The sequence below is a fragment of the Delphinus delphis genome, chromosome 8, assembly GCF_949987515.2.
Source record: "Delphinus delphis chromosome 8, mDelDel1.2, whole genome shotgun sequence".
Lineage (NCBI taxonomy): Eukaryota > Metazoa > Chordata > Mammalia > Artiodactyla > Delphinidae > Delphinus > Delphinus delphis.
Genome location: NC_082690.1, coordinates 31,605,148 through 31,630,594, shown reverse-complemented (window position 1 = coordinate 31,630,594; position 25,447 = coordinate 31,605,148). Strand labels below are relative to the sequence as shown.

The 25,447-nt window shown below is 34.2% G+C and overlaps 1 protein-coding gene across 4 annotated transcripts in view; it reads right to left on the bottom strand.

The window, feature by feature from the left end:
* DCUN1D5 (defective in cullin neddylation 1 domain containing 5) overlaps positions 1-23,226 on the bottom strand; it is a 29,641-nt gene extending 6,415 nt beyond the window's left edge. The window contains exons 1-6 of one of the 4 annotated variants that reach the window (XM_060018035.1): positions 22,145-23,226; positions 20,041-20,132; positions 14,862-14,932; positions 14,359-14,450; positions 832-940; positions 644-748 (exon numbers count right to left, since the gene is read on the bottom strand). In XM_060018035.1, coding sequence (XP_059874018.1) covers positions 644-748; positions 832-940; positions 14,359-14,450; positions 14,862-14,932; positions 20,041-20,132; positions 22,145-22,230 — 555 coding nt within the window. In that variant the 5' untranslated portion in view covers positions 22,231-23,226. Of the gene's footprint in view, positions 1-643; positions 749-831; positions 941-14,358; positions 14,451-14,861; positions 14,933-20,040; positions 20,133-22,144 lie in introns of those variants that run through there. The other 3 variants (XM_060018036.1, XM_060018037.1, XM_060018038.1) reach the window with 3 other exon arrangements.
* Positions 23,227-25,447: the final 2,221 nt, after the last annotated feature.

Here is a 25,447-nt window from a genome sequence, read left to right as displayed (position 1 = left end):
CAGATAGGAAACTAAAGAAAGCAATGAAAAAAAGGACAGTATCTTCTTCAAACCACCACATACAGAAGGTGCTATGATAAACCTAAAAGAATACTTTCTTCATAAATTCAGCATACATTTCTCAGTAATCACTATATTTAAGTACATCCTCATATTTGTGTACATAAAGTTTATTCTAATTCTTTAGATTGAACCTACGTTTTAATACTAAAATTGGTTCTCTTATATTGATTTTTTCAGCCTAATACCCTGTATAACAGAGAGAAACCTGATTTAGAAAGCTTGAGATTTGTGCACTAGCATATATTCTTTCCTGCAAAAATCCCAAGAAACTAATTTTACATGAAGGATGTCTGTGCTAAAATATATTTTCTGAAGGTTTCTTTTTTATCTTTTTTTTTTGTGGGGGGTTGCAAGGCAGGGAATAAAAATGAACTTATGTACAGAATATGTTAATGAACATGAACTCATGTCTAAAAATGACAGCGGATACATACACATTTTAACAAATTTTCAAACACTTAAGCAGAATTTTTAAAAAGCACAGTATTAAAAAATCTACTTGTTTTTCTTCAATTAAAGGAATATTTTCAATCAGCTTAAGTTTTAAAATATTATTTTAAAAATAAAAACACATACATACCTCCAGGTACTGGTAAAATACTGAAAACAGTGGCCATGTCCTCCCAAGGAGAAGAGCTAACATAGACTTAGCTGTATCAATATCAAGGCTTCTCTGATCTTTATCCTAAAATAAAGGTAAAAGTTTCCCTAAGTGTGGTTTCAAGATTAAAAAAATATTAAAATTGAAAACATGGAAATTCCACCTACCCTTGCAAAATCAAAGGCATATCTGTAGATATTCTTAAATGAAGAAATATCATTCAACTGTGAGCGCAAAAAGTCAAATTTGTTCTGTAACTTTTCTGTGCAGTCACACCTTAAATTAAAAAAATCAAACATATTACATAATTAAGAAAATTAAATAAAAGCATCTTTAGGGGTTAGAAGGAATGCATTAAAGAAAAAACTGAGCACATTTATGAAGTTAATTTAGGTTTAAAATTCTCTGATTCACAAATTTAGAATAACAAACTATTGCCTTGTATCTACCAATGTAATACAAAAAGGAAAGATGATAAAAGAAAATCTGGCAATCAATGAAAGTTCACTCCAATAACTTTTCTTTAAAAAAAAACACAACTCCATCAAAAACTCGAATAAAATCACAAATATTTGATAAAAAGAGATGTACTAAAATGTGCTTTTACCACAAATAAAGTTAAGATGACAGAACAAATAAAATTAATCAGGCGTCTGATACAAATTTCACTGGGAAGTTCTTAGGCACCAGCTTGGTGAAAGAGATTAGCCATGATTGCTTTTACAAGTTTAGTATATAACTCAGAGGAAATACATTAGTGATTCAGTCATAAACTCAGATTCCTACATTTTTAGTAAACAAAAAATCAAAGTAAATCAGTGATAGCACCTAACTTCACATAAGGCACATATACAAAAGAATGCAAACAAGTAATACGTGTTATTTCTAAAGACTAGACATGAAGTATAAGAAGCTAAAGAGATGGAATGTCCAAAAATATTTACTGGCTTTCTGACTCCCCCTGGGTTGATATATTCCCCTACTTAGGAAGAAGCAAGGCAGACAAAGCCTTTCACAATTGGCACAAATCTCCAGTCTCATCTCCTGCCAGGGCCCAATATCCTTAAAATATAACTGTGCTCTAGTTATAATTTCACTTACTATTCCCAAATGTCACAGCTATGCTTTAGCACACATTATTTTATCTACTTGATATGCTGTTCCTTCTAACATTTTGACAAAATATTACTCATCAAAACCTAACTCACAGTTTGCGCTCTCTGAGATCATCTGACTCCCTCTGATCAAATTAGTTGTACCATCTACTGTGACCAACTGTATTCCACTCAAAACTGAATTTTAGTACTCATGACGTAGACACCTAGCATTCTCAGCTTTAACCAAGACTTTCACTATTCTAAATCAAAATTGTGATGTGTAGTAACTTATTGTTTTATTAAGGTGTAAATGTCTAGTGTTACTTAACTCTTGCATTCTTAGAATAAGCCAAACTTGGTCATGTTACCTATTTTATACACTGCTAGATATCTTGCTATGTTCATAAGTGAGACTGGCTTGTAAATTTTATTCTTTCACACTCTCTTTTGTAGTTCTATAACAAGCTTATACCATAAGCTTCAAAAACAAAAAAAAATGAGAAATAGTACCCTTTCTTCTGTTTTCTGAAAAAGTTCACTGAACACTGGAATTAGGATTTGTCCAAACTCAGCAACTGAAAATCCACCTGGGCCTTTTCATTGAGGGAAGGAAAACCTTTTAATTACTAAATCAGCATTTTAAATGGCTATCAGACCATTCAGATTTTCTATGTCTTTCTGAATCAGTTTTGGTCATTTATACACTTTTCTGATCATTTATTTCATATATAATTTTATTTAAATATGCCAATTAAAATATTTATAATATTTTCTAATATGATTATTATATTTATATATTTTTGCCTTTTCTTTGCTTTTCTTAATCACCTTGCCATAATTTAATTCTCTCAATTGTATCTTTTTTCTATTTTAGTAAGGTCTGGACATCTTTTTATCTCTTCTGCTTTCTTTGGGTTAATCCTTTTTCTAACTTCTTAAATTAGATACCAGTTCATTTGGTTTCAGGCTTTTCTTCTCTTTTAATATAACATTTAACACTATAGACCTCCCTCTAAGTACAATTTTAGCTTCAGCCACAGTTTTGTAAGTATTATTGATTTGATTATTCACTTGTAAATGAAGCCTTAACAAGAGTGGTTTCAGAGGAGTCGCAGGGATAAAAGTTTTGCTAGAATAGGTTTAAAAGAAAGATCGAGAAGAGAGAAACTGGAGAAAATAAGCATAGACAACTGCTTTCAAAGAGTCTGGTTCTAAAATGGAGCAGAGAAAAGAGCTCTAAAGTGGAATAGTGAAGGAGGGCAGAAGGTTTGCTTTTTAAAAAAATAGATACAAGAAATAACTTCTACTTTTAGGAAGATGAAGTAAACGTTCTCTTCCCTATCTCTCCTGCTAATTCAACTAAAAGCCCTAGACATTATATATAAAACAAACATAAGAAGACTCTGAAAGAATCTGAGAAACAATACAGTAGTATGTTCCCTGGGTTTTCTTTTTGCCTTGTCTATCGCAGACTTGGAGATGAAGGAGTCAGAAAAACGGAAATGCCAATGAGGGCAGACAAACAAACAAACAAAACAAACAAACAAAAAGCCTGCTCTCCCACTAGTCAAAAGTAAGCAGCCTAACAAGACAGAAAACATTAGAAAGAAACACTCTTCTCCCGTCAAACACCAAAGAAAAAACTGGCTCAAACCCCAGTAACGCCAGCAAAGACTGAATGGGGACCTGAATGGTCTACCCTCACCAGAGTATAAGGAGTTTGCCCTCTCAAATTCTGCAGTGTCAGTAGTGGAAACCACATGGGGAACATGAAATTCCACTCCCACCAGTTAGTAAAAAGCAGCCAATCCTCCTCTGACCTGAGGTAGTGTCAGAGGAGGATTTATAAAGAGTCAGGGCTTTCACCATCACTGCAGGAACAAGGCCACCACCCTAGTAGTGTCAATAGAGACTTTTTGGGGAACAAGAAAGTATCATTGGAGGCCTAGTGGGACCTAAAACTCTCATGTCTGCTAACAGTAATGAGGACTTCCCTCCTCGGATGTCAACAGATGCAGAGTGAGGAACTTTGATTTCTATAGGCTGGAAGTAATAAGGTAGTGGCCCTCACTTTTCCTGCTTAAGTGGTATGAGAGAAAGCTAGCTAAAACAGAAGGCTTAAATAAGATCCAGAGTTTCATAATGTAATACTCAAATCTTACAGGTTTCAATAGAGAAGAAAAAATAATTGCTTGCCACAGCAAAACCAAGATCTCAAATAGAAAGGAAAAAGACAATCAATAGATGCAAACACTGAAATGATAGAGATGTTTAGAATTACTTGACACAGATTTTAAAGCAGCTATTATAAAAATGCTTCAAAAAGCAATCATGAACAAATTAAAACAAATGAAAAGACAGACACTACCAGCAAAGAAATACAAAGTCTAAGGAAAGAAATATATAAAAGAACCAAATGGAACTTTTTGAATTATAAAATACAGGGCAGACTTAAACCCTAATATATCAATAATTAAATTAAATATAAGTAGCCTAAATATAACAATTATAAGAGAGAGATTGACAGAGTAGGTAAAAAAAAAAAACAAAAAACCTAACTCTGCTATTTAGAAGAAACTGACTTCAAACATAATACAGGCAGATTGAAAGTAAAAGAATGGAAAAAGATATATTGTAGAAACAACCAAAAGAAAAGAGGGGTGTCTACACTAATATCAGCTAATGTAGACTTCAGAGCAAAGAAATTAACAGAATAGAGAGGAACATTACATAATGACAAAAGGTCAATCCACCAAGACATAACAATCCTAAATGTATGCACCAGACAATGGAGCTGCAAAATATGAGACAAAAACTTATAGAACTGAAAGGGGAAATAAACAAATTCACAATTACAGTTACAGATTTCCACACCTCTCTCTCAGCAATTGAGAGAACAACTACACAGAACATCAGTAGACATATAGAAGCATTCAACAGCACCATCAATCAACAGGATCTAATTGACATTAATAGAACATTCTATTTAATGGCAACAAAATACTTATTCTTTTCAATCCTGAGCCATAAACAAACCTTGACAGATATAAAAGAATTGAAATCACACAGAATATGTCCTCTGACCACAATGAAACCCAACTAGAAATAACACTTAGAAACTAAACAGCCAACTCCTAAATAATCCATGGGTGAGAGCAAGTCTCAACGGAAACCAAAAAATATACTGAACTGAATGAAAATGAAAAAACATGTCAAATTTTGTGAGACACAAAGCAGTGCTGACAGGGAAATTTACAGCACTAAATACAAACATCAGAAAAGAGAAAAAGTCTCAATCAATAATCTAAGCTCCTACCTTTGGAATCTTTTCTAGAGAAAAAAATCAATGAAACAAAGATGTGATTCTTTGGAAAAGATCAATAAAATTGACAAGTCTCTAGCAAGAATGACAAAGAAAAAAGAGAAGACAAAGATTACCAACATCAGGGATGAAACAAAGGATATCATTACAGACCTGCAGATATCAAAAGGATATAAATTTGACAACTTAAGATGAAATGGACCAATTCCTTAAAAAGAAAAAAAAAATACAACACTCAAAATTTTAACTATTTGAGTATGTAACTATTAAATTATTAATAAATTGAATTCAAAAGTTAAAAACATCTATAAAAGACATCTACAGGTTCAGGTGGTTTCACTGGAGAATTCCACCAATCTTTGAAGACCAATTCTACAGCCTCCTTCAAAACATAAACTATAAGGAAAAACTTCCCAATTCTTTATAAAGCCAGTATCACCTTAACAGCAAAACCAGAAAAAGACAGTATTTAAAAAAAATCATCACAAGAAAAAAAAAATTTATAGCTATGTATACTGATGGATGTTAACTAGACTTATTGTGGTGATCATTTTGCAATATATACAAATACTGAATCATTACGTTATACACCTGAAACTAATATAATGTTATATATGTCAATTGTACCTCAATAAATAAGAAAAAGAAAGAAAATAAAATTACAGGCCAATATCCCTCATGAAGCCATAATAAAATATTAGCAAGTAGAATTAAGAAGTATATAAAAATAATTATAAACCATGATCAAGTGGGATTTATTACAGGTATGCAAGATTGATTCAGTACTCAAAAATCAATGTAATCACATTCATAGGCTAAAAAAAGAAAAATTACATGATTATATGATTTAACACAGAAAAAATATTTAAAATACATAATATCTATTCATGTTAAAACTCACAGAAAAACAGAAATAGAGGAGAACTCCCTCAACTTGATAAAGAGCACCTACAAACAACCTACCAGAAAAAGTACTTAATGGTGAAAGACTGACGTGTTTACCTCATCATGGGGAGCCAAAAAAGGATGTCTGCACTCACCACACTTATTCAACACAGAAGTTCTAGCCAATGCAATATTTCAAGGAAAGGAAATAAAGGGCATACAGACCAGAAAAAAAAATAAAACTGTCCCTATTTCATGTCATAATCATATGACATGACTGTCTGTGGAAAACACAAGGAATACACACAAAAGAATCTTAGAATAAGTGAGTTCAGCAAGGTCACAGGACATACAAAAATCAATTATATTTCTATATATTAATAATGAGCATGTGGATGCTAAAATTAAACATACAATACTACTTACAGTGGTCAAAATAAAGATGAAATATTTAGGTTTAATTCTTACAAAACATGTACAGGACATATGTTTGACACAAGACTGATGAAAGAAACCAAACACTTAAATAAATGGAGACATACCTATCTTCCACCAATTGAAAGAGTCAAAAAAGTAAAGATGTAATTATTCTGAAATTCACATTCAGTTTAACAAGAACCTCAGTAAGATTTTTTTGTAAATATAGAAGATTATTCTAAAATTTTTGGAAAAGCAAAGAAACTGTAGTAGCTTAAAAAAAATTTGAAAAAAGATGAAATCAGTCTACCTGACTTCAAGACTTAGTATGTAGCTAAAGTAATCCACACTGTGCGGTAGTGGAAGAAGATCAACAGAACAGAGAACCTAGAAAAAGACCACACAAATATGCCCAAATGATTTTTGACAGAAGTGTAAAGCAATTCAATAGGAGAAAGAGATTTTTCAACAAATGGTACTGGTGCAAGTGGACATACACAGGTAAAGAAATAAACCAAAATCTAAGTCTCATACTTTTTAAAGAAATCAACTCAAAATGGATTACTGATTTAAAAGTAAAATGTAAAAATATAAACCTTCTAGAAAAAATGTAAGAAAAAATTCTCGGGATCTAGAGCTAGGCAAAGAATTCTTAAGACTTGACACCAAAAACACATAAAAAGGAAAAACTGATAAACTGGACATCATCAAAATTTAAAACTTTTGCTCTGCAGAATTCCTTTGAAGAGAATGAAAACACAAGCTACAGAGGGGGAGAAAATATTTGCAAACCACATATTCAATGAAGGAATTAAATCTAGAATATAGAGAAAACTCTCAAAACTTAACAGTAAAAAAAAAAATTTATCCACTATAGCTCTTAACCTCTTTCCTATTTTCCTCAGATATTGTAGGTCACTGATTCCTATTTTATTTACATCTATCTCCTTTGCAGCTCACCTATTGAGTTTTAAATCTTTTATATATTTCACTTTTAGAAATGTAATTATCTGAAATCTGATCATCTGAGACCATTCCTCTTTTTTCTTTTAAAACACATTAAATGTAGTTATTTTATACTGAGACTATAATTATTCAAAATACTAGCCTTAAAGTCTTATTTTAAAGTTTAAGATCTGTTTCACAACTTGTTCAGTGATTTCTGATTGTTAATGATCACTGAAATTTTTTCTGCAGAAATTGAGGCTTCTGTTTAAAATGCTTTCCTGTACAGAAGAATTGCTTCCATGAAACACATGGGAGTACTGATTACCTGGGACAATTCCAAAATACGTTTCTGGATTGTGCCTAAATCTGACGAAGAGCCGTGCCATGCGGCTTGTGGGTTCTCAGTTCCCCACCAGGGACTGAACCCGGGCCACAGCAGTGAAAGACCGGAATCCTAACCATTAGGCCACTGGGGAACTCCCCACAAAGAGCTTTTAATTAGGAATTCTCTCAACCAGAAGCCCTCTGCCTCCAACTGTATATGCAGAACCAAGCCCAAGCAATCAAGTCTCCATCTATTGGGTAGGTTTGGCCTCAATGACTAAATATAGGAGGTTTTGATCTGATTCTCGTTGCAATTTGTCTCCAGTTCCCAACATGCACAGATAAACGACAAGATCCTAGGTGACTAAGAATAGGTAGGTATCCTCAGGGTAAATGCCAGCTCCGTAGATCCCTATGGAATCACCATCTCTTATAAATTCTGGCCTCTGATTATTTTCCTTAATTTACATTCAAGTCCAGGTGTGTTTTTTTAAAAGATGCTTTAATAATTTATCCGACATTTAACTGTTTAATATGGGAAATGGTTTGTTTGCACATTTAGGATGCCATAACTGCCAGAAACAAAAATCAAAATTTGGATAAGTTAATCATCTAATTTGTCTGGGGCCTAGTTCCTTGCATATGAATGAGTGCACAAAATGTTTCATGCAGAAACAAGAAAAATTTATTCTTATCATTTATTAGAAATTTATTACTTACTATTTCAATAAATGGCTTCTATTAGTACAAAAATTCTTCATTATATGAAAAAGTTTTAATGAAAGTTGAAAATGCAGTTAACTTCTACTAGAAGAATACAGAAAAGAAACAAATTCTCAGATTATATGCTACTATTAAGCTGTCTGAAAATTAGGAAATGAAGTCTTCAATATCTCCAGTTATCAACTGAAAATGTTCAGAAGGTACTAGTACTAAAGTAGCTAGTTACATGTACTCCCTTCCCCATCATGATCTATTTTAGGTAGGGGCCTCATTTTCTGTAAATCTTTGTAGCTTCCTGAAGCAGTGCTTTTCACATTTTTTTTAGTGATGTGACTCACATTTTCACACAAAATCTCATGCAGAATCTTAACAGACTTGCGATTCAGGAAGGCAAACAAGTTAAAGGATACCTCCCTACTTTCAAAAGTTATCTCTCACTACCACCAGAGTTTGAAAATCATCCTCGTGGCATATTAACATGGGGCCTGGCATATAGAAGCACTCCAAAATTATTTGTTAAATAAAAGTATTATTTAACAAGATTATGTTAAATAATAAACCACAAAGTAGATGATATATTAATTTAATTACAAGAAGTTTCAAAATTCCTACCTGGGGAAAGGTTAGTGGAAAACTGTAGTTCAAACAAAATTGTAAAGTGTATAAGTAGTGACTGACAAGTCTCTCAAGGAGATAAGAATCCAAGAGATTACAATCCTTCCCAAATATTTTACATTCCATAGGTACATAGAGTGACAATATTACTTAGGATATGATCTCAACAAGCTTAAGACAGAGATAAAGAATGAAGTTTCAAGTCAAATACAGACCAGTTAAAATTCCAATTTCTCCACTTTCCAGTCATGTGGCTTTAGGCAAGTTACTTAACCTTTACCGATCTGTTTCCCATTTTAAAACCACAAAAACAGTAAGAGACAACCGTAAGATTAAATGAGAATCAGGTAGTAAATGCATAGCACAGTTCTTAGCTTGACAGGCTCCTTTTGAGGCAAATGGCTGAAAAATCATCTTCACATTGGTGGCTCGCTCCAAACTATTTCTTATCATTATAATCGCTTATCTACATCTTTCAGTTGAGAAATAATTTAATAGAACTGACAATTAATGTTTTCTTCTTGGAGAAGAGTGAAAAAAATAAGAGCACGAACTTCTGTATCTATTATAGACCGTGACCAGACCCAGCAAAACCAGTAATCATGCCCAAGCAGTTAAACACGATTCTTATAGTTAATCTAGCCCCAAAATAGACTCACAAGAGTTAATAATGTTGACACCTCCTAACTTGGCAAGTTTAGAAAGACTATTTCCCCTGAACTAAAAAGAAATGCATACTTAACTAGTGTAGCATGGAAAGTAAGAATAGCACTTTTTAAAATAACAATCAAATAAAACCACACAGATTTTAGGGAACACTGGCACAATATGACAGCAATCTCCAAGGTCACTGCTGTTAGAATCAGTGAAATGGGTTTAAATTTCAACATAAAGGCTTAGGAATTAATTTCTTGAGTATTGTGAAACATCTGATTAACAAGAGAGGCTTCTGAATTTCTGCTTCACTTAAGACCTTTAAAATGAGAAAAAATTTTCATTTATATATTAGATCTAAGTGAGGTTATCTTCCTTAATCATTAAGTCAGTAAGAATGCCATGACACACTGATGTATAACAGGAAGAATTTTATTCACCAAGTTATGGATTTAGAACTTTCTCTGATGAGATTGGGCGCATTGAGAGTGGTATGGCCATAGACTAGAACTTTCTCTGAATCAGGTGTATCAATCCGAACCATACAATCAATCCATCTCTGGGGGGTATTTGGAAATGTGGAGCGGGGGCATTTTGAAATTGTTTTGATGACTCTGGGGGAGAGCAAAGGGGAAGAATGCCAATGGCAATTAGTACTTGGGCCCAAAATGCTAAGTGAATGATAGTCATACACCACAGACACCACAGCATCCAATCTATTCAACTCTTCCACTCCCACCAAAAAAATTGTATAAATGTTCCCCATTCCTCTCTCCTAAAGAAAGTGAAGCCAGTTAAGCCTATAATCTTCAAAGTACAATGCCCAATATGGAGATCAGAAGGTGTACAACTTGTAGTCTACTGGCAGACAGCTTAGTTACTACCATTCTTGTCAGATGCTATCCTTTTGGCTCTTTTTTTCATTATCATAATCAAGTATACTCTTGTCAAAGATATATGCCCACAATTTTCTCTAACAGCATGGTAGATGCTCCAACAACAAACTTTCAGCTAGTAGATATGAGAAAAGTTATCCGCTCCAGTAAGGTATGCCAGAATAAAATTTTCAAGTATCCTTGGAATCTTGCCTCTACAGATGTGCATCTTAATGGGGATAAGGTCCACAGATTTTCTAAGGTTCTCAAAAGAGTCTATGACCTAAAAAAAAAAAAAAACCTCCTCTATTGAAAACTATCCCCAAAATCTTTGATGATTCCTATGCTCAAAAATCTCTGATGGCTTCCCAAACTAAAACATATGGTTTGAACTCTCTCAACATATTAGTCAAAGCCCTGCATAATGTAGCCATTATCCCAACTATCTGGAGTTTAAAACTACTCTGTCAATTTTCTTTATGTACCTTTTGATTCTAGCAAACTAGACATATGTTTTCTTTTCTCAAGGTTCTGCTCACAATTTCTTCTTGAAACATTTTCCTATACCCTCAACCATCAAAATCCTAATCATTCTTCAAGGTCCAGTTCAAATGCCACACCTACAGTAAAGACTTTCCCGTCTACTCAGCTGGAATTAACCTCTTTAGCAGCTGTGCTTTCATAGTATTTGGTACTTTTACTCTAGTACTTGTCCCATCCCACCTGGATTTATGGTTACAGTATGCCTATGGTTACAGTATGGCTGCAGTAATGCCTTTCCCGCCCTAATGAAATGTAACTAAGGGACAGAGTTGTGTCCCATGCCTCATTGTGATCATCAGTAAGCGGCACAGTACTTTAGATAAAATAGGTGTTTAAATATCTCCTAAATTAAATCTGACTTGAAGGGAAATTTGATTATTATTAAACAATGATGAAAATGAAATAGAGCAAAGTATCTGGAAAGGATACGGCAATAACATCCCCGAAACTTAAAAAAATGGCCATTCTAGTCCAATTATATACCAATTCATACCCATAAATTCTTTCACACAAAAGAGAAGGACAATTCAGTTGTGGAAAGTCTGTATGAATAACAGCTTTAAAATAAATAAATGTAAAAAAAAAAAAAAAGTATTCTGAAAACTGTTAAGCATTATACAGTTACAGATTATAATTAACCATGATTATGACAGTCCCCTATTCTTGACCATAATATACATTTTAACTACCAGACTGTTTCTATTCTTTAGCAGAGCTCTACTTAAAGTTTTCTACGTGTTAAAATTCATTAATTTGAAATAATTGATAACTACATTAAGATGATTTAGGAACCATCAAATAACTATGTCCAGATTAAATTAAATCCTAAAAATATGAAAAATCTATAAAAGGAATCAAGTCTGTGAAATTTTACATTTTATAATGATTATATAAAACCAAGTATACTAGACAACTATACATTTTTAAAAAAACAAGTTTTATAGATTCTTTTGTCTCTATTGGTTTACATTTTAAACTATTTTATTCCTAGCAAGTTCTTTACAAGAAGATTCAGGGAGTAATAAGATTAAGCCAATTAAGAGAAGATACTCTGTACTTCAACAAAGCAATCTAGATCATTGGGGGTAAAAAAAAAAATAACATTTTCCCAGTCAAGAGTGCTTGCCTAATTTTAGTAGCTTTAAAGATCTACACTATACAGTTCTAAGCAGATGGGCAGGGGATAATAAATGAATGAAACAGAAACCTCTGGGTCAATTTTAAGTCCTAAATATTGCTTTTATTTTGTAAAGCCTGTGAACTTCCTATTGGAAAGATACGCTAATAAACAACATGTTCATGGGTTCATCAATTTCCCTAGCATATACCCAAGGCTATATGCTAATTATTCACAAGTAAATACTAGAAACACTTTGTGTTTACATATTTCTGTTATACAGAGGCTCTTTATATTATATCAAGTAATTCAAAAACATAAATAATTAGAAACTTTTGGTTTAAAAATACACAAACAATTGTTAGCTGAGATATTTTAAAAAGCAATAGACAAAAAAAGCAGTAGGAATAGTACATAAAGCAGTTGTAATGCCAAATAAAATGTCTTACAATTGACAAGCCATGCAACAACTGATATAAATTTTAATAAAACAGACTGAGCTACATGAAATTAGTTTATATTCTTTGCATAATCTTATATATTTTGTCTTTCTCTATAAAGCTAATTGAATGGTGAGAAACAGCCCAAAGAATTTCAGAATCAACATTTTAATTTGACATGTCATGACACCTAGATGAATGGCAGTCTTGGTTATAAATACTATGATTTTAAAAGTTAATAATGGCCGTCTATTTTATAAAGAATGTAACAAAGGAATATACATAAAGGGATGATGCAATAGGAAGTACAGTATGGTAGACTGGTATTCAGGAAATTTAAATTCTACGTCCTAGCTCTGCCACTAAGAACTATGTAAACTCTGGCAAAAATTTTCTTCACCTCTCTGAGTCTCAGACTGCTCATCTCACTTATAAGTAATAAAAGTGAGAGGGTTGGTTTTATGTTCTATTCTAGGAACTATGATTTGGTTCATATGAGCAAAGATTTTTACATTAAACAAATATATATACATATACATATGTGTATGTGTATACATACACACACATATATATTTATATATATACACAAACACACACATACACACACACACAAAATATCTAAATGTTAATACTGGTTAAAAAGGAGAATTACAAAACATTAGACACTGAAAATCCAAATATAAATATTTAAGTTTCATATGAACAAATACACTTAAAAAAAATAACCAAGTATTTTGAAATTTAAGGATAGGCAAACAAGGAGTAAAGAACAGTTAAGTGTGTTAATAAAAGCATAATCACAACAGGAAATCACATGGCTAATTAACCTCCAGTTTGGGGCTCAAAAATATTATAAATTTATGCTTGCTCTAACTATTTTAGAATGTTGACTATTAATAACTTCCTGCATGAACATCAGGAACATGACATAATATAAAATTAATACACAATTACTAACTGACTCTGAAACTAAGCACACTTTACTCTGAAAAGCCAAAATCAAATTATTTTTATAAAGAAGCAATTTTATAACTTATAAAAGCGTCCCAAGGCAGCATCCTAAACTGAAAGTATACAACTATAAAATGGCTAACGGTTGCACAGGAGCCAAACAATATTTCTACTTTTGTATTCATGAGATTCATTTGGCAAAAAAGAAATAATAAAAGTATCATGTAACTCTCTTCAAATTTCTTTTTTTTTAATTTTTTTGCATTGAAGTAGAGTTGATTTACAATGTTGTGCCAATCTCTGCTGTACAGCAAAGTGACTCAGTTATACACATACAGACATTCTTTTTTTTATATATCAAATTTCTTTTTTAAGTCAAGTGTAAAACTGAAGAGAGAGGAGGCCCCAGAGCTTAGGACTGCCCAAGAACAAACTCCTCATGTAGTAGAATTCTACATTCTGAGAAGGAAATCCCTTATCACTCAAACATCCCGTGAGTGAATAACTTTGATCATGAATCTCTAATTCACCCATCAAGAGAATCAATGAGTTTTAATAGAACTGTTCTTAGGTTCTTTCTTAGGGAATATGAAAACTGGAGTAACAGTTCATTTTGCCAAAGACCATAATATAAATTTTGTCAATCCTAAACTGATTGTTCTAGATCAAACCAATTTGATTAATTTAAGGTGAAACCTTACTCCCAAAAAACTACGAAGCACAAAATATCAATTAAGATCTTCAAATAGGCCATCAAATTTGTTTTTTAAAAAAATTTCTTACTGTAATGAAGTCATCCCCTTTAACCATTCTTCCTTGGTAAAAAATCCCATGCTTTCAGCCTCCAATTTCCACGCTAAAACTAACATAATAATCTGGAAAGAACAGAACATAAAGGATAGGGGAAAAGTCAGCATAGAGATAATCATGTCTATATTTATCATGGAGAGCATTTTTATACAACTATTTCCATCCTTTAACTATTAAAGAGTACAATCTCTGGAATTATTAACTGTAAAGAAATTTAGATGGGCCAATTTCTTAAAAGGAAAAAGTTCTAACAATTTCTGAAGGTAGAATCTCTCTTACTCTATTACAAATGACATTTGTATCAAGAAAGAGAACACGTGCCCAATTTAAATACATTTAAAAAAACCTAAATGAAAATCTACAATATTCATGAAGAAACAAAATCTTCTGATAAGATTAAAGTGTTCCAATTTTTAGAAATTGATGAATATGCTATACCCCACTTGTATTCCATTTTACTTAGAAATAAAACATACATTTTCAGGTTCAACACCAATGTCTTCACAAAATTTTTCCATTCCTTCTGGCCCTACAACTTCATCAGGACCTTCAAAGACAAAAATAATTTATATATTTTATTGTTATAATTTAATATCAACATAAAACATAAGTCACTGTGTTAAAGGCATCTATGAATACACCATAACATTTTTTGTGAATAACTGAATTTGAATTTTGGCATACCTTTGATAAAGTATAAATACTTGTCACCAGGTTAAAAAATTTTTAATTTTGAAATACTCTTTGAAAACCACATTATAAAATATAATTAAGGAAACAGAAAACAAAGCAACGTTAGTATCAATCGCTAGCTTGTACAATAACTTGAACCTATCCATTAAAAATACGTTTACTGAGAACCTCCTCTGAAGAAAATTTTTCACAATGCATTAACAAAGAAGCACAAGAAGGTTTGAGCTTCTTATTCTACTAGACTGTGCCAGTACCAACCCACAATTCAAGACAGTAAACAAAGGAGAGTATCTGTTTCTTACTAAAACAGAAGGTCATTCATTAACCTTCTGAAATATACCCAAATAAAATTTACTAGTTTTAAGATACATTATGAAAATAATGATGTAAGGAAATTACAACATTCAGATTCCAGAATGAGATATTTTCCTTGGTCCTAAAACAGACAGTAAAGCATAAGCATTATGTCATCTTAATGTAGAAATAAATGCTTAATCCCTCAATTAGCTATGTCTATTATTAGTCCAAAAATTAAGGACATTTTCCTTATATTTTTCTCCTTAGTAACAGTAAATATAAGTCAGTACACCAATTCTCATATTTTTTACGTTATCAGATTCCCATATAGTAATTACATCATTGCTAGGTCTCTTTTTTGACTTGATAAAACAAATTTGTGACAACATGAATGGACCTTGAGGGCATTTTGCTAAGTGAAACAAGTCAGACAGAGAAAGGCAAACACCATATGAGCTCACTTGTATAAGCAATCTACCAACCCCCTTCCTCTCCCCCAAACTCAAATACAGAGAACAGACTGGTGGTTGCCAGAGGCAGGGGTGGGCAAAATGGGTGAAGGTGGTCAAAAGGTACAAACTTCCAAACTTAGTAAGTCCTGGGGATGTAACATAGAGCAGAATGACTATAGTTAATAATACGGTTTTGCGTATTTGAAAGTAGCTAAGAGAGTGAATCATAAAACTCTCATCACAAGAAAACAAAATTTGTGACTATGTGTAGTGACAGGTGGTGATCATTTTGCGATATATACATATATCATTATGTTGTACACCTGAAATATAATGAGGAAGGTAAAACAAATTTTAAAATATAAAATATGATAGAAATATTTACCACACCTGGTTTTTGAAAGAAAATACAGTCTTCAAATATTATTGTTAAAGTAGCTAAGAGAAACTTGTTTTCCTTTCTTAAGGACTGAAAATACTCCAGATTTGTAAGTCATAGACTAGACCAAGGCTGCTCAGGTGGCATTTTATATCACCACCATTAGTTCACAAGCACAACATGTAGCCAATGTCCTATGGTTTTTCTTCATAGAAGAATGTGACCATCCAATATGTGACCAGTTAAACTCTTACTATCTCAGTTAAGGTCCAAGCTGCTAAGATGATGTTCACAACATGGTCTGAAACCAAAACCTTTTCAAAAATTTTCTAGTTTAAATAAGCATTGCACTTAGTTATGCAGTGAGGTGTTAAAAGGTGAAGGGGTGGTAATTGCAGGAAACTTTCACTTCCTAATATATATTTGGAGGGGTTTTTTATGAGAATGTGTTAATTATGTAATTTTAAAAGCACACATATACAATTAAGGTGTTAAAAAATACTGAATATGAATCCTTATATGTGGTTTGGATGAAAGTAAAAATCAGATAAAAAATTTAATGGAAGAAAAGTTTTTTTCTTAAGGCATGATGGAAATATATTCTACACTTTTCTAATGCAACAAGAAAGCAGACTTGCCCTCAAAGCTGCCATCATTAGTAGTTAGAAGAGAAAGTCATGTCAAGAAATATCAGTTACTGTCATAAAATATAGCCTCCCTAGAAAATGGGAGATTAGTGATTAAAATTTGATAAGAATCAAGTTAAATTATGTTATATGGAGATATATAAGATAGATATAAGACCCTTCTGTAACTTTCACAAAGTGAAAGTGACTTTCACAAAGCAATGCAAATAATGATAGCAAAAATCTAAATCTAAAACAAGGTCTATACTAATGTTCTTTTCCCCAGATTGCATAACATCAATTATACTTATTGAAACAAACTCTTCAATAAAACTACTCCCAGGGTAAAACCTCTGGAGTGGAATTTAACTGACTTTTTCAGGCACAAAATAGGCTTCCACTCAACTTAAGAATCTATGAAAATGATTTAGTTCACTCTACCAGCTGGTTACTTATTAGGATCATGCATTCTATCCCACCTTTTTTCTGATTCTTTATAAGACCTTAAAAATGCCTTTTCACCTTCTATGCTTTTGTTCAGTAACAGGCCCAATGTATTACTGAATCCTTGCTGATGTAAATAGCACTCAAGATGAGAGGTGTTATGAAAGGGCAAAATCATCAGGCTTATCACACATGACCTATAATATATAAATAAGATTTGTGGTAAAACATTTTTAAAACTTAAAAAAAAATCAATTTTCTGATGTTTTAATAACCATAAGGAAATGTTCCCAGGTATACCTGCAGGGTCTATAACAATGCCGGCCATAGCAGATGCTCAGGAGAAAAAAAAAAAAAAATCTGCTCAATGAAATGACACAGTACCTTCAACATAAACTACCTAGGAACTATACCGTTAATTTTGGAACAGTATTGTGAAAATATACAACCAGTAAATCTGATGCTGCAATACTATTACTCTTTTAATAATAGCTGACACTTATTGGGTTCTGACTATATTTAACCAGGTACAGCGATAAGTGCTTTCTTAACATGTATTATCTCAGTAGGCACAATTATTGTCTCCATTTTAAAAAGGGACATCCCAGTTACTGTTTATTTGGCAAACAACTGGCACCTCCTTATCAATTAGGTCTCTGACCAAAGTAATCTCTAGAGAGACCTTCCCTATTCACCTTATTTGAAAGTCCATCCCAACTTTCTACTTTCTATCCCTGAATCATACCATATTTATTACTTTTATAATCCCCCACAATCTGTAATTATCTTACCTACTTAACTTATTTACTGTCTGTCTTCCCTGCTGGAAGGCAAGTCCCTCAAGGGCAGGGATTTTGTCTAATTTGTTTACCACTATATTCCCAGCACTTAGCACAGTGCCTGACCTACAAGTGCTCAATAAATATGCATCATTCAGTGAAGGACAGAAGATAAGTTAACCTAAAGTACACTTACTAATATTTTCTTTGTAAAAGAAAAACTAGCTGCCATGTACATATTTTAAAATAAGACAGTAGTAGTTAAAGCATAGGCTCTATGGTCAGAATGACCTGAGTTTGAATCCAGATTCTTGTCACTGTATGATCTTGGGCAAATCACTTAATCTAAGCCTCAGTTTTCTCGTCTAGAAAATAAGGATAACACCACCTACTTAACAGAATGGTCATAGGAGAATTATATAATTAGCACAATTTCTGTAATAAAGATAGCAATTATTTTGCTGGCCATTAAAAAATGCTTGTATAGGAAATAAATGTTTAAATCAAATATTATGCTACCCAGGAAAGTCCCTACGAGAAGTAAAACAAGCAAGCATGAAAGAAAAAAAAAATTGACTAATTTTATGGTATCTAGTACCCTTTATAGGCAAAATAAGATAACTGACCTTTTGATTCTGTATCATTATCATACCTACTGGTAAAACTGGCATTTTGAATACTGGGTCAACATTTTAAATGGAGGTCAAAAGAAAATGAATTCCCTCTATTTAATTTGGGTTAGTGGTTGTCTTGGGATGCCAGTAATAGCAGTTTTTCTGGTCTAGAAAGAATCTGTTCTGTTACTAAACAATTTTTAAATTATACTTTTGGGATCACTCAGTGGATCCCAACAGTGAAGTTACTGTCCTCCAAAATGGTCTTATTTTCCATACAGTTAGCCTAAACCTTAACCTTAAGTTCGAAGTACTCTTGAGACCTTAACTTGATTAGCAATAAATACAAGACAATGACTGCATATACACTTTTATTCTAAACAAACACTCTGAGAATGATAGTGATAAAAGGGGAAAAACAAAACAAAACAAAAAACCCAACCAGGGAGGCAGGTAAAAGAAATGAAACAAAGGGGAGGAAAGAAAAAAAAAACAAAAAAAAACTTTAAAATCAATAATTCCAAAAGAACTACATCATTCTAAGGGGAAAAAAATTTCTTTTCATATATGCTTATGAAGAAGTTAATAATAAATGGAAAACAAGTGTTCTTTTTCATATATTTGCTTAACTCGTTGGCCTCATCCCAGGCTTTGACTTTTACCTCTGAACTACAGTTTCACCCTAGTCCTAGAGTTTTTCATTCACCACTTACAGGATTTACTGTAGTTTAAATTAGTTTCCTGAAGAAGCTTTCCCTGAAACTTCCAAGGCTGGATCATACATTTCTCCTATGAACTCTCACAGTGCATCTTCCTAATATAGCATATAGTACACTGTACTAATATCAGTCTGTTTATTATTGCATCTCCAGTAGAAATGAATGGCTAAATAAATAGCAATTATATTAAAGGGTAAATCTGTCATGTAATGATATACCTGAGTTTTAAATCTTTTACTATGTCTCCCAAGAGTTTCAGAAAATGTCAGTTTATGGTTCAGAAAAATTTCAAAAGAAAACTGAAAAGAAAAACAAATATAAAATGTTTTATTACATACTTTGTGTTTTCCAGAATACCAACTCTACTGTAGCCAATGGATGTAAACCAATAAGTGAATCTGTTTACAAATTTTACTAACAGTAAATGAGTTTCACTCCTCCCATTAAACATATACTGAATTATATATTTAAAGAAATATCAGCCTTAAAGGGCAACAAATTCTTAGCCTAACCATAATCCTCTGTCTTGACCCTGATCTCAGCACAAAGGACTAACACATAGCAGGCCTGCAATAAATAATTTGTTAAATGAATAAACCAAAAGAACGTTTTAAAGCATGTGACTGTTATCTTCTTATATTAATTTCATTACCTGCATACTCATAAAACCAAGCCAGGCACTTCTTGCTTGAAAAATGTTCCTCTCCACTTATTAGTCTAGCAGGGGGTTGGGATCTGCAATAGCTTAGAAAACACACAAATGCCTAAGAATTTTAACACGTCTCAACTTTTAGTGAAAAGCTAAGTTCAATATGAACTACTTCAATTCAAACCAAAGTATTTTTTTTTTACAGTTGGTGTTATAGGGAAAAATTGGAATTGTTAAATACTTGCAATTTGAAACAGTAATCTATATATAAAAATTTCTGTCTAACAAAACCCAAATGCTACTTTGCTCACTATCAAATTCCAAAAATATCACTAAAATTATTTCCCCCAGATTTCAAAAGACCACACAGAAGTTCAACCTGATGGTCTCAATCCAGGACTGGTAGTTGGGTATAAATCTTTACAGTGATTCTTCTGCTGATTTGTATGGAAATTACATATGTGTATAATTTGAAAACAAATCTTACAAAGTATATTTTGATACTCAGTGAATCAATATTTCAGAATAATATTATATATTAAGAGTTGTTTATTTATCATCTACCAAGCTTAAATCAATATTTTAAAGACAAAAGATAATATGAGTTAAGGCTATAATTAGATTCCACAGATTAAAAAGAAAAAAAAAAAACCCTAACAGATAATACCAGTTCAAATAATTGGGCCAAAGCCTTGAGGATTTAATGAACAGAGAACCTTTTCTCAAGGTTCCACACTACCACAATGACTTAGAAATGCTATAATTTATGCAACTGAATAATGTAATATAAAATAAGGGTGCCATATTTAAAATTTTAAGTTGATAGAGCAAAGTATCACCTGAGTTCTAATAATACTGACTGCTCAGCAGTTTTAATGTGCTTAATTTAAATAATTTTGATACATTATACAATTAAGATTACTACAAGTTAATGTGACAAAAAACTAATTTGCATGTTTCAAAAAAATATGAGCTAATGGAGTAACTATGTCAAATTCTAGTATGAGTTATCAAGAGGTATAAGAAAACAGCAGTATCTTTCACAGTAATAGTCCAAGAAATACCCTTGGGCTCTTTTGCCAAACACAGTAATGAGGAAAAAAATTCAACCAATTACAAAAAGGATAATGCAGACTAAAGAAGTCACCTACCTCACATTTTAAGCAGACCTCTCTTTAAGGATAGTTCTATCATTATCTCTTCTTTATAATGCTGGCTACTTTAAATGGTGGCATCTGAAGTTGTTACATTAAGTGCCAACCACTAATACAGTCAAGACACCCGAAAAGGGAATTTTAAAAACTCACTTCTCACACCTAAATTGCAATGATTTTTTGCAGCATACAACGTTGCTGTAATGCCTTAATGACACGCTACAAGGGGATCAAAGAGCTATACAACTACAGCTCTGCCTTTTCTTTTTCTCCAAGAGGATACAGAGTACAATAGCTCTCAAATTATTAATATTTATATTGAGAGCTAACAGCATCCTGATGGCTGAAAAACAAAACGCACGCAGGGCCTTTCCAACTCCGCACATAAGGACTTGGCTCAGGTGGAGGCGCTATATACTTCCAGAAAATGGGGCTCCTACTGGGATGGTCCGGGTTAGATCACTCCAAATACTAAATCTGGAGGGCAATTACAGCATAAGGAGCTTTTTTTCTACCATTCCCATGGCAGTTGTCAGATCAAAATTCCTCGTGCTCTATTCCTTTCTTCACACTCTACAAAGAAATTCTAGAAGTGACCCTTGCACGGATCTGTACTCACTTCTAGGTCTGGAAGGAAGGAGGGGGAAGGGATTAAGGGAGTAGGGGGTAACGGGAAAGAGGGCAATTTGCGTACGCATTCCTGTTTCTCCACCCTCCCTGGCACGTAGGCTCAACGTGAGGCGACTCTCCGAGTCCCTTCGCTGGCGCCAGAGCACACAAACCGAACATGAGGTGGAGCCGAGCGCAGACTCGCGCGGTTCCGCGCCTCCCACCTAGGTTTATCAGAGGGGGTTCACCTCTCCCCAGCCCGAGCCCCGGAGACCCGGCCCGCCTCCTTCTTCTCTAGCCCTGCAGCAGAGGAGGTAAGACTGAAGGGTAGGGGAAGGTGGTACCTGGAGATTTTACACTTTTTGAGGCCTCCGTCTTCCGCTACTGCCGCTGCCACCCCAGGAGATTTTCTCTTCTTCTTCACCGGCATCTTCCGCCCTCCCCGGCAGGGCGGGCAGGGGAGCCGGGGAAGGGGCTTGCTGTCAGCTGAAGACTCCTCAGTGCTGGCACTCGGTTCCCAGAGACAGCAGCAAGCGAAGGAGCAGAGTCGCCAGCCCGCCCCAGAGCGGCCCAGCCCGGCCGCTGCCCGCTCCCAGGTCCCCTCCTCGTCCTTCTCTGCTCGAGGCAGCGGATACTCCTCGCCGGCAGGCACTGCGGCTCGATCACACTGGGAAGAGAACGCGGACAGCGTAGCACCTCCACCAGTAACACACTCGGAAAGCAAGAGGCTCACTCCGACCCGGACGCGAATCGCCCAGGGCCGGAAGTGACGCAAGCGCAGAGACGGACGCTGGGAGGGGCGTGGCTTTGGAGGGTCCCCGCTACCTTCCGATCAGCTGGGTTACACTGTGTGGACTCCGCGGTTGGGGAAATTGGAATACATTGATCGTTTGACTACCTTAGGTTGTCCAGTGTATCCAGACCTTTCTCACGAAGCTTCCACCCTGTGCTAATACTGAAAGTCACCCCCCAAAAAGGTCTTATGAAACCACTAATACTCTGCAGTTGGCGTTAAAAATAACCTGGTAAAGTAAGCCAGGTTTCACTTCTGATCTCTTCCGTGCGGTAACCTAACGTTGTTTCCCACCCCTTAAATACATGTTTATGGGCCATCGATCAGCCTCCCACTTACCCATCCCCACTTCTCCGTCGTCCCTGACCTCTGCTTATTACTTTTTCTCTTATTAAAACTTAGCTCCACCATTTCTGTTTCACAGAGCTCACCTTTCCGAGACAGTAGGTGATCGCTGACCTAGTAAAGAGGAATTTGAAGGACAATTCTAAGGGATTATGCAGTTCCCTGTTACTTAGCATCAAAAGAATGTTGTTCTAGAATTCTGTAATCCTCCAACCCAATTAAAAGTGCATGAGGCAAAAAAAAAATTTTTTTTTTAATAAGATCAATTCTCTAAAAAGAAATAGCATCTGTAAGTAGAGGACAGAGAACTGTTAAAACTCAGTGCAATCAGCAAAATCTAGACTGTCAGAAGATCTACAAGAAAAATGACGAGATTCCACAACAAATTATTAGAAAGAGGGAGAGAGAAGGAAATTTTGAGAAGGTACTTTAAAAATAGATCAATCACTTTTTGTATGTGGTTCTTCTTTGAATCTTTATTCAAATGGCATAAACAATGTTTTGGCATTTATGGGACAATTGGAAAATTGAACATAAGCTGATATTTGATAAAATTCTAGAACAGTCAAAATTATGTGTATGACAGCTATCAGTGATGCTTGGGGTTTGGGTTGGGGTGGTGATGGAGGGGGAAGACTTGACTGCAAGAGGCACAAGGGAACTTTTTAGATAATAGTAATATTCTATATCTTGATTAAGGTGGTGGTGTATATACTTGTCAAAACTCATTGAACTGTACAACTAAAAATGTATGCCTTTTATTGTATGAATGTCATTCCTCAGTAAGGTTGATTTAAAAGGTGCCTAAAAAATCCCACAAAACAAAACAAAGGACAATAACAAAACCCTATTAGACATAACCAAGCTTATTTCTTCAAGAAGTGAGCTACAAAAGCTAAACATCCCTTTTCCCAAATGGGACAAAGGAAATGGGATAAAAATCTAAAGGAGAGGCACGAAGACCTCAGAGGACAATGTTCAAGGGATATCCTTACAGGGAGCAGAATGAAGGCCTATTTGAAGGATAAGAAACCCTCATAATGCCTGTCTAGCAGGATACCAGCATTGTTACGGACCCGGGACTATTGCACATCTTCTTTTCTAAATAGGAATATTTATTGTGGTTATCGTGTCCCTTCTCCACTGTTGTTTATTGCATGAGAGTGGGGAGCAGATAATTGTCTCTGAGTTCACAGGTGACTGGACCATAAAGAGCCACTTCCAGATGTAAGGAAGAAGACCCCATCACACCTGGATATTCTGGAGATTCAGCTGAATGCACTGACTGAATAGGAGCCTGCCTGCATCTATAGAATTCTCTGAAAAAAAAATACAATTGTGAGTCTATGTATGATATTCACTCATTCAGTCTGTTACTCAAACAATATTTAGTGATCACTTAAACTAGGAACTGCTGGAATTAGGGATATAAAAGGCAGGTATGACTCTTGCATTCATGATGCTTACAGTTTGGAGGAGGAAATATATGTAGCCTATTTACGTTTAAAAGAACATTATGAACAAAGAATAGGGTCAATAATCTATGCTTGTTAGTGATATTAAAGGGAAGGTGATTTCCCTGCAAATCACTTAGATCATTTTCTTCATTGCTTTCCCTGATCAGTACATAATGCACCACTATACCTCCATTCTCAAAATAAAGCATTCCATTACTCCAATTGCTCTAATAGAAGGGGCATCACTGTGAGCAGTATAGAATTGCCTAGTTAAGTGGTTTTAATCTTTTCTGCTGTTCACCAACACACAGATATACATTATTTTTCATCAAGAAAGCACCTAGGGCTTCCCTGGTGGCGCAGTGGTTGAAAGTCCGCCTGCCGATTCAGGGGACATGGGTTCGTGCCCCGGTCCAGGAAGATCACACATGCCATGGAGCAGCTAGGCCCGTAAGCCATGGCCGCTGAGTCTGCGCGTCCGGAGCCTGTGCTCCGCAACGGGAGAAGCCACAACAGTGAGAGGCCTGCATACCGCCAAAAAAAAAAAAAAAAGAAAGCACCTAGAATGGAGAAACAAACTATGACAGAGTACTGTGGTTCTTTGTTGTGTGCTATAATTTTTTTTTAATAAATGTAAATTAGAAGGAAAGGGAGGGATGAAGCATTTACCTTAAATAGAAACACATGTGTTCTGGTTTCAGCTCCAAAGACACTCAGTGACTTTAGGTAAGACACAAAGCTTCCTTTCTCTTTCATCTTATTTTACTGTTACATGAAGTTTATAGAAAAAATAACTAAATAATATCCATCCATAAAGACAGAGGACATATATTTATGCCAAATGGGGCAGTGGGCAAAAGGACTGAAACTGAGCCATAGCTTTGATCTATTTGACATTTTGGTTGTATATTCATCCCTTAGCTTGGGGGGTGGGTTATAGCATGAAGCTATGAAAAAGATCGTTTAAAATTGTTGTATCTATATCAAAGCAGCCAAAAATAGTGCCCTGAAATATATTAATTCATATATCCTGTACATAGTCTATTTTTTTC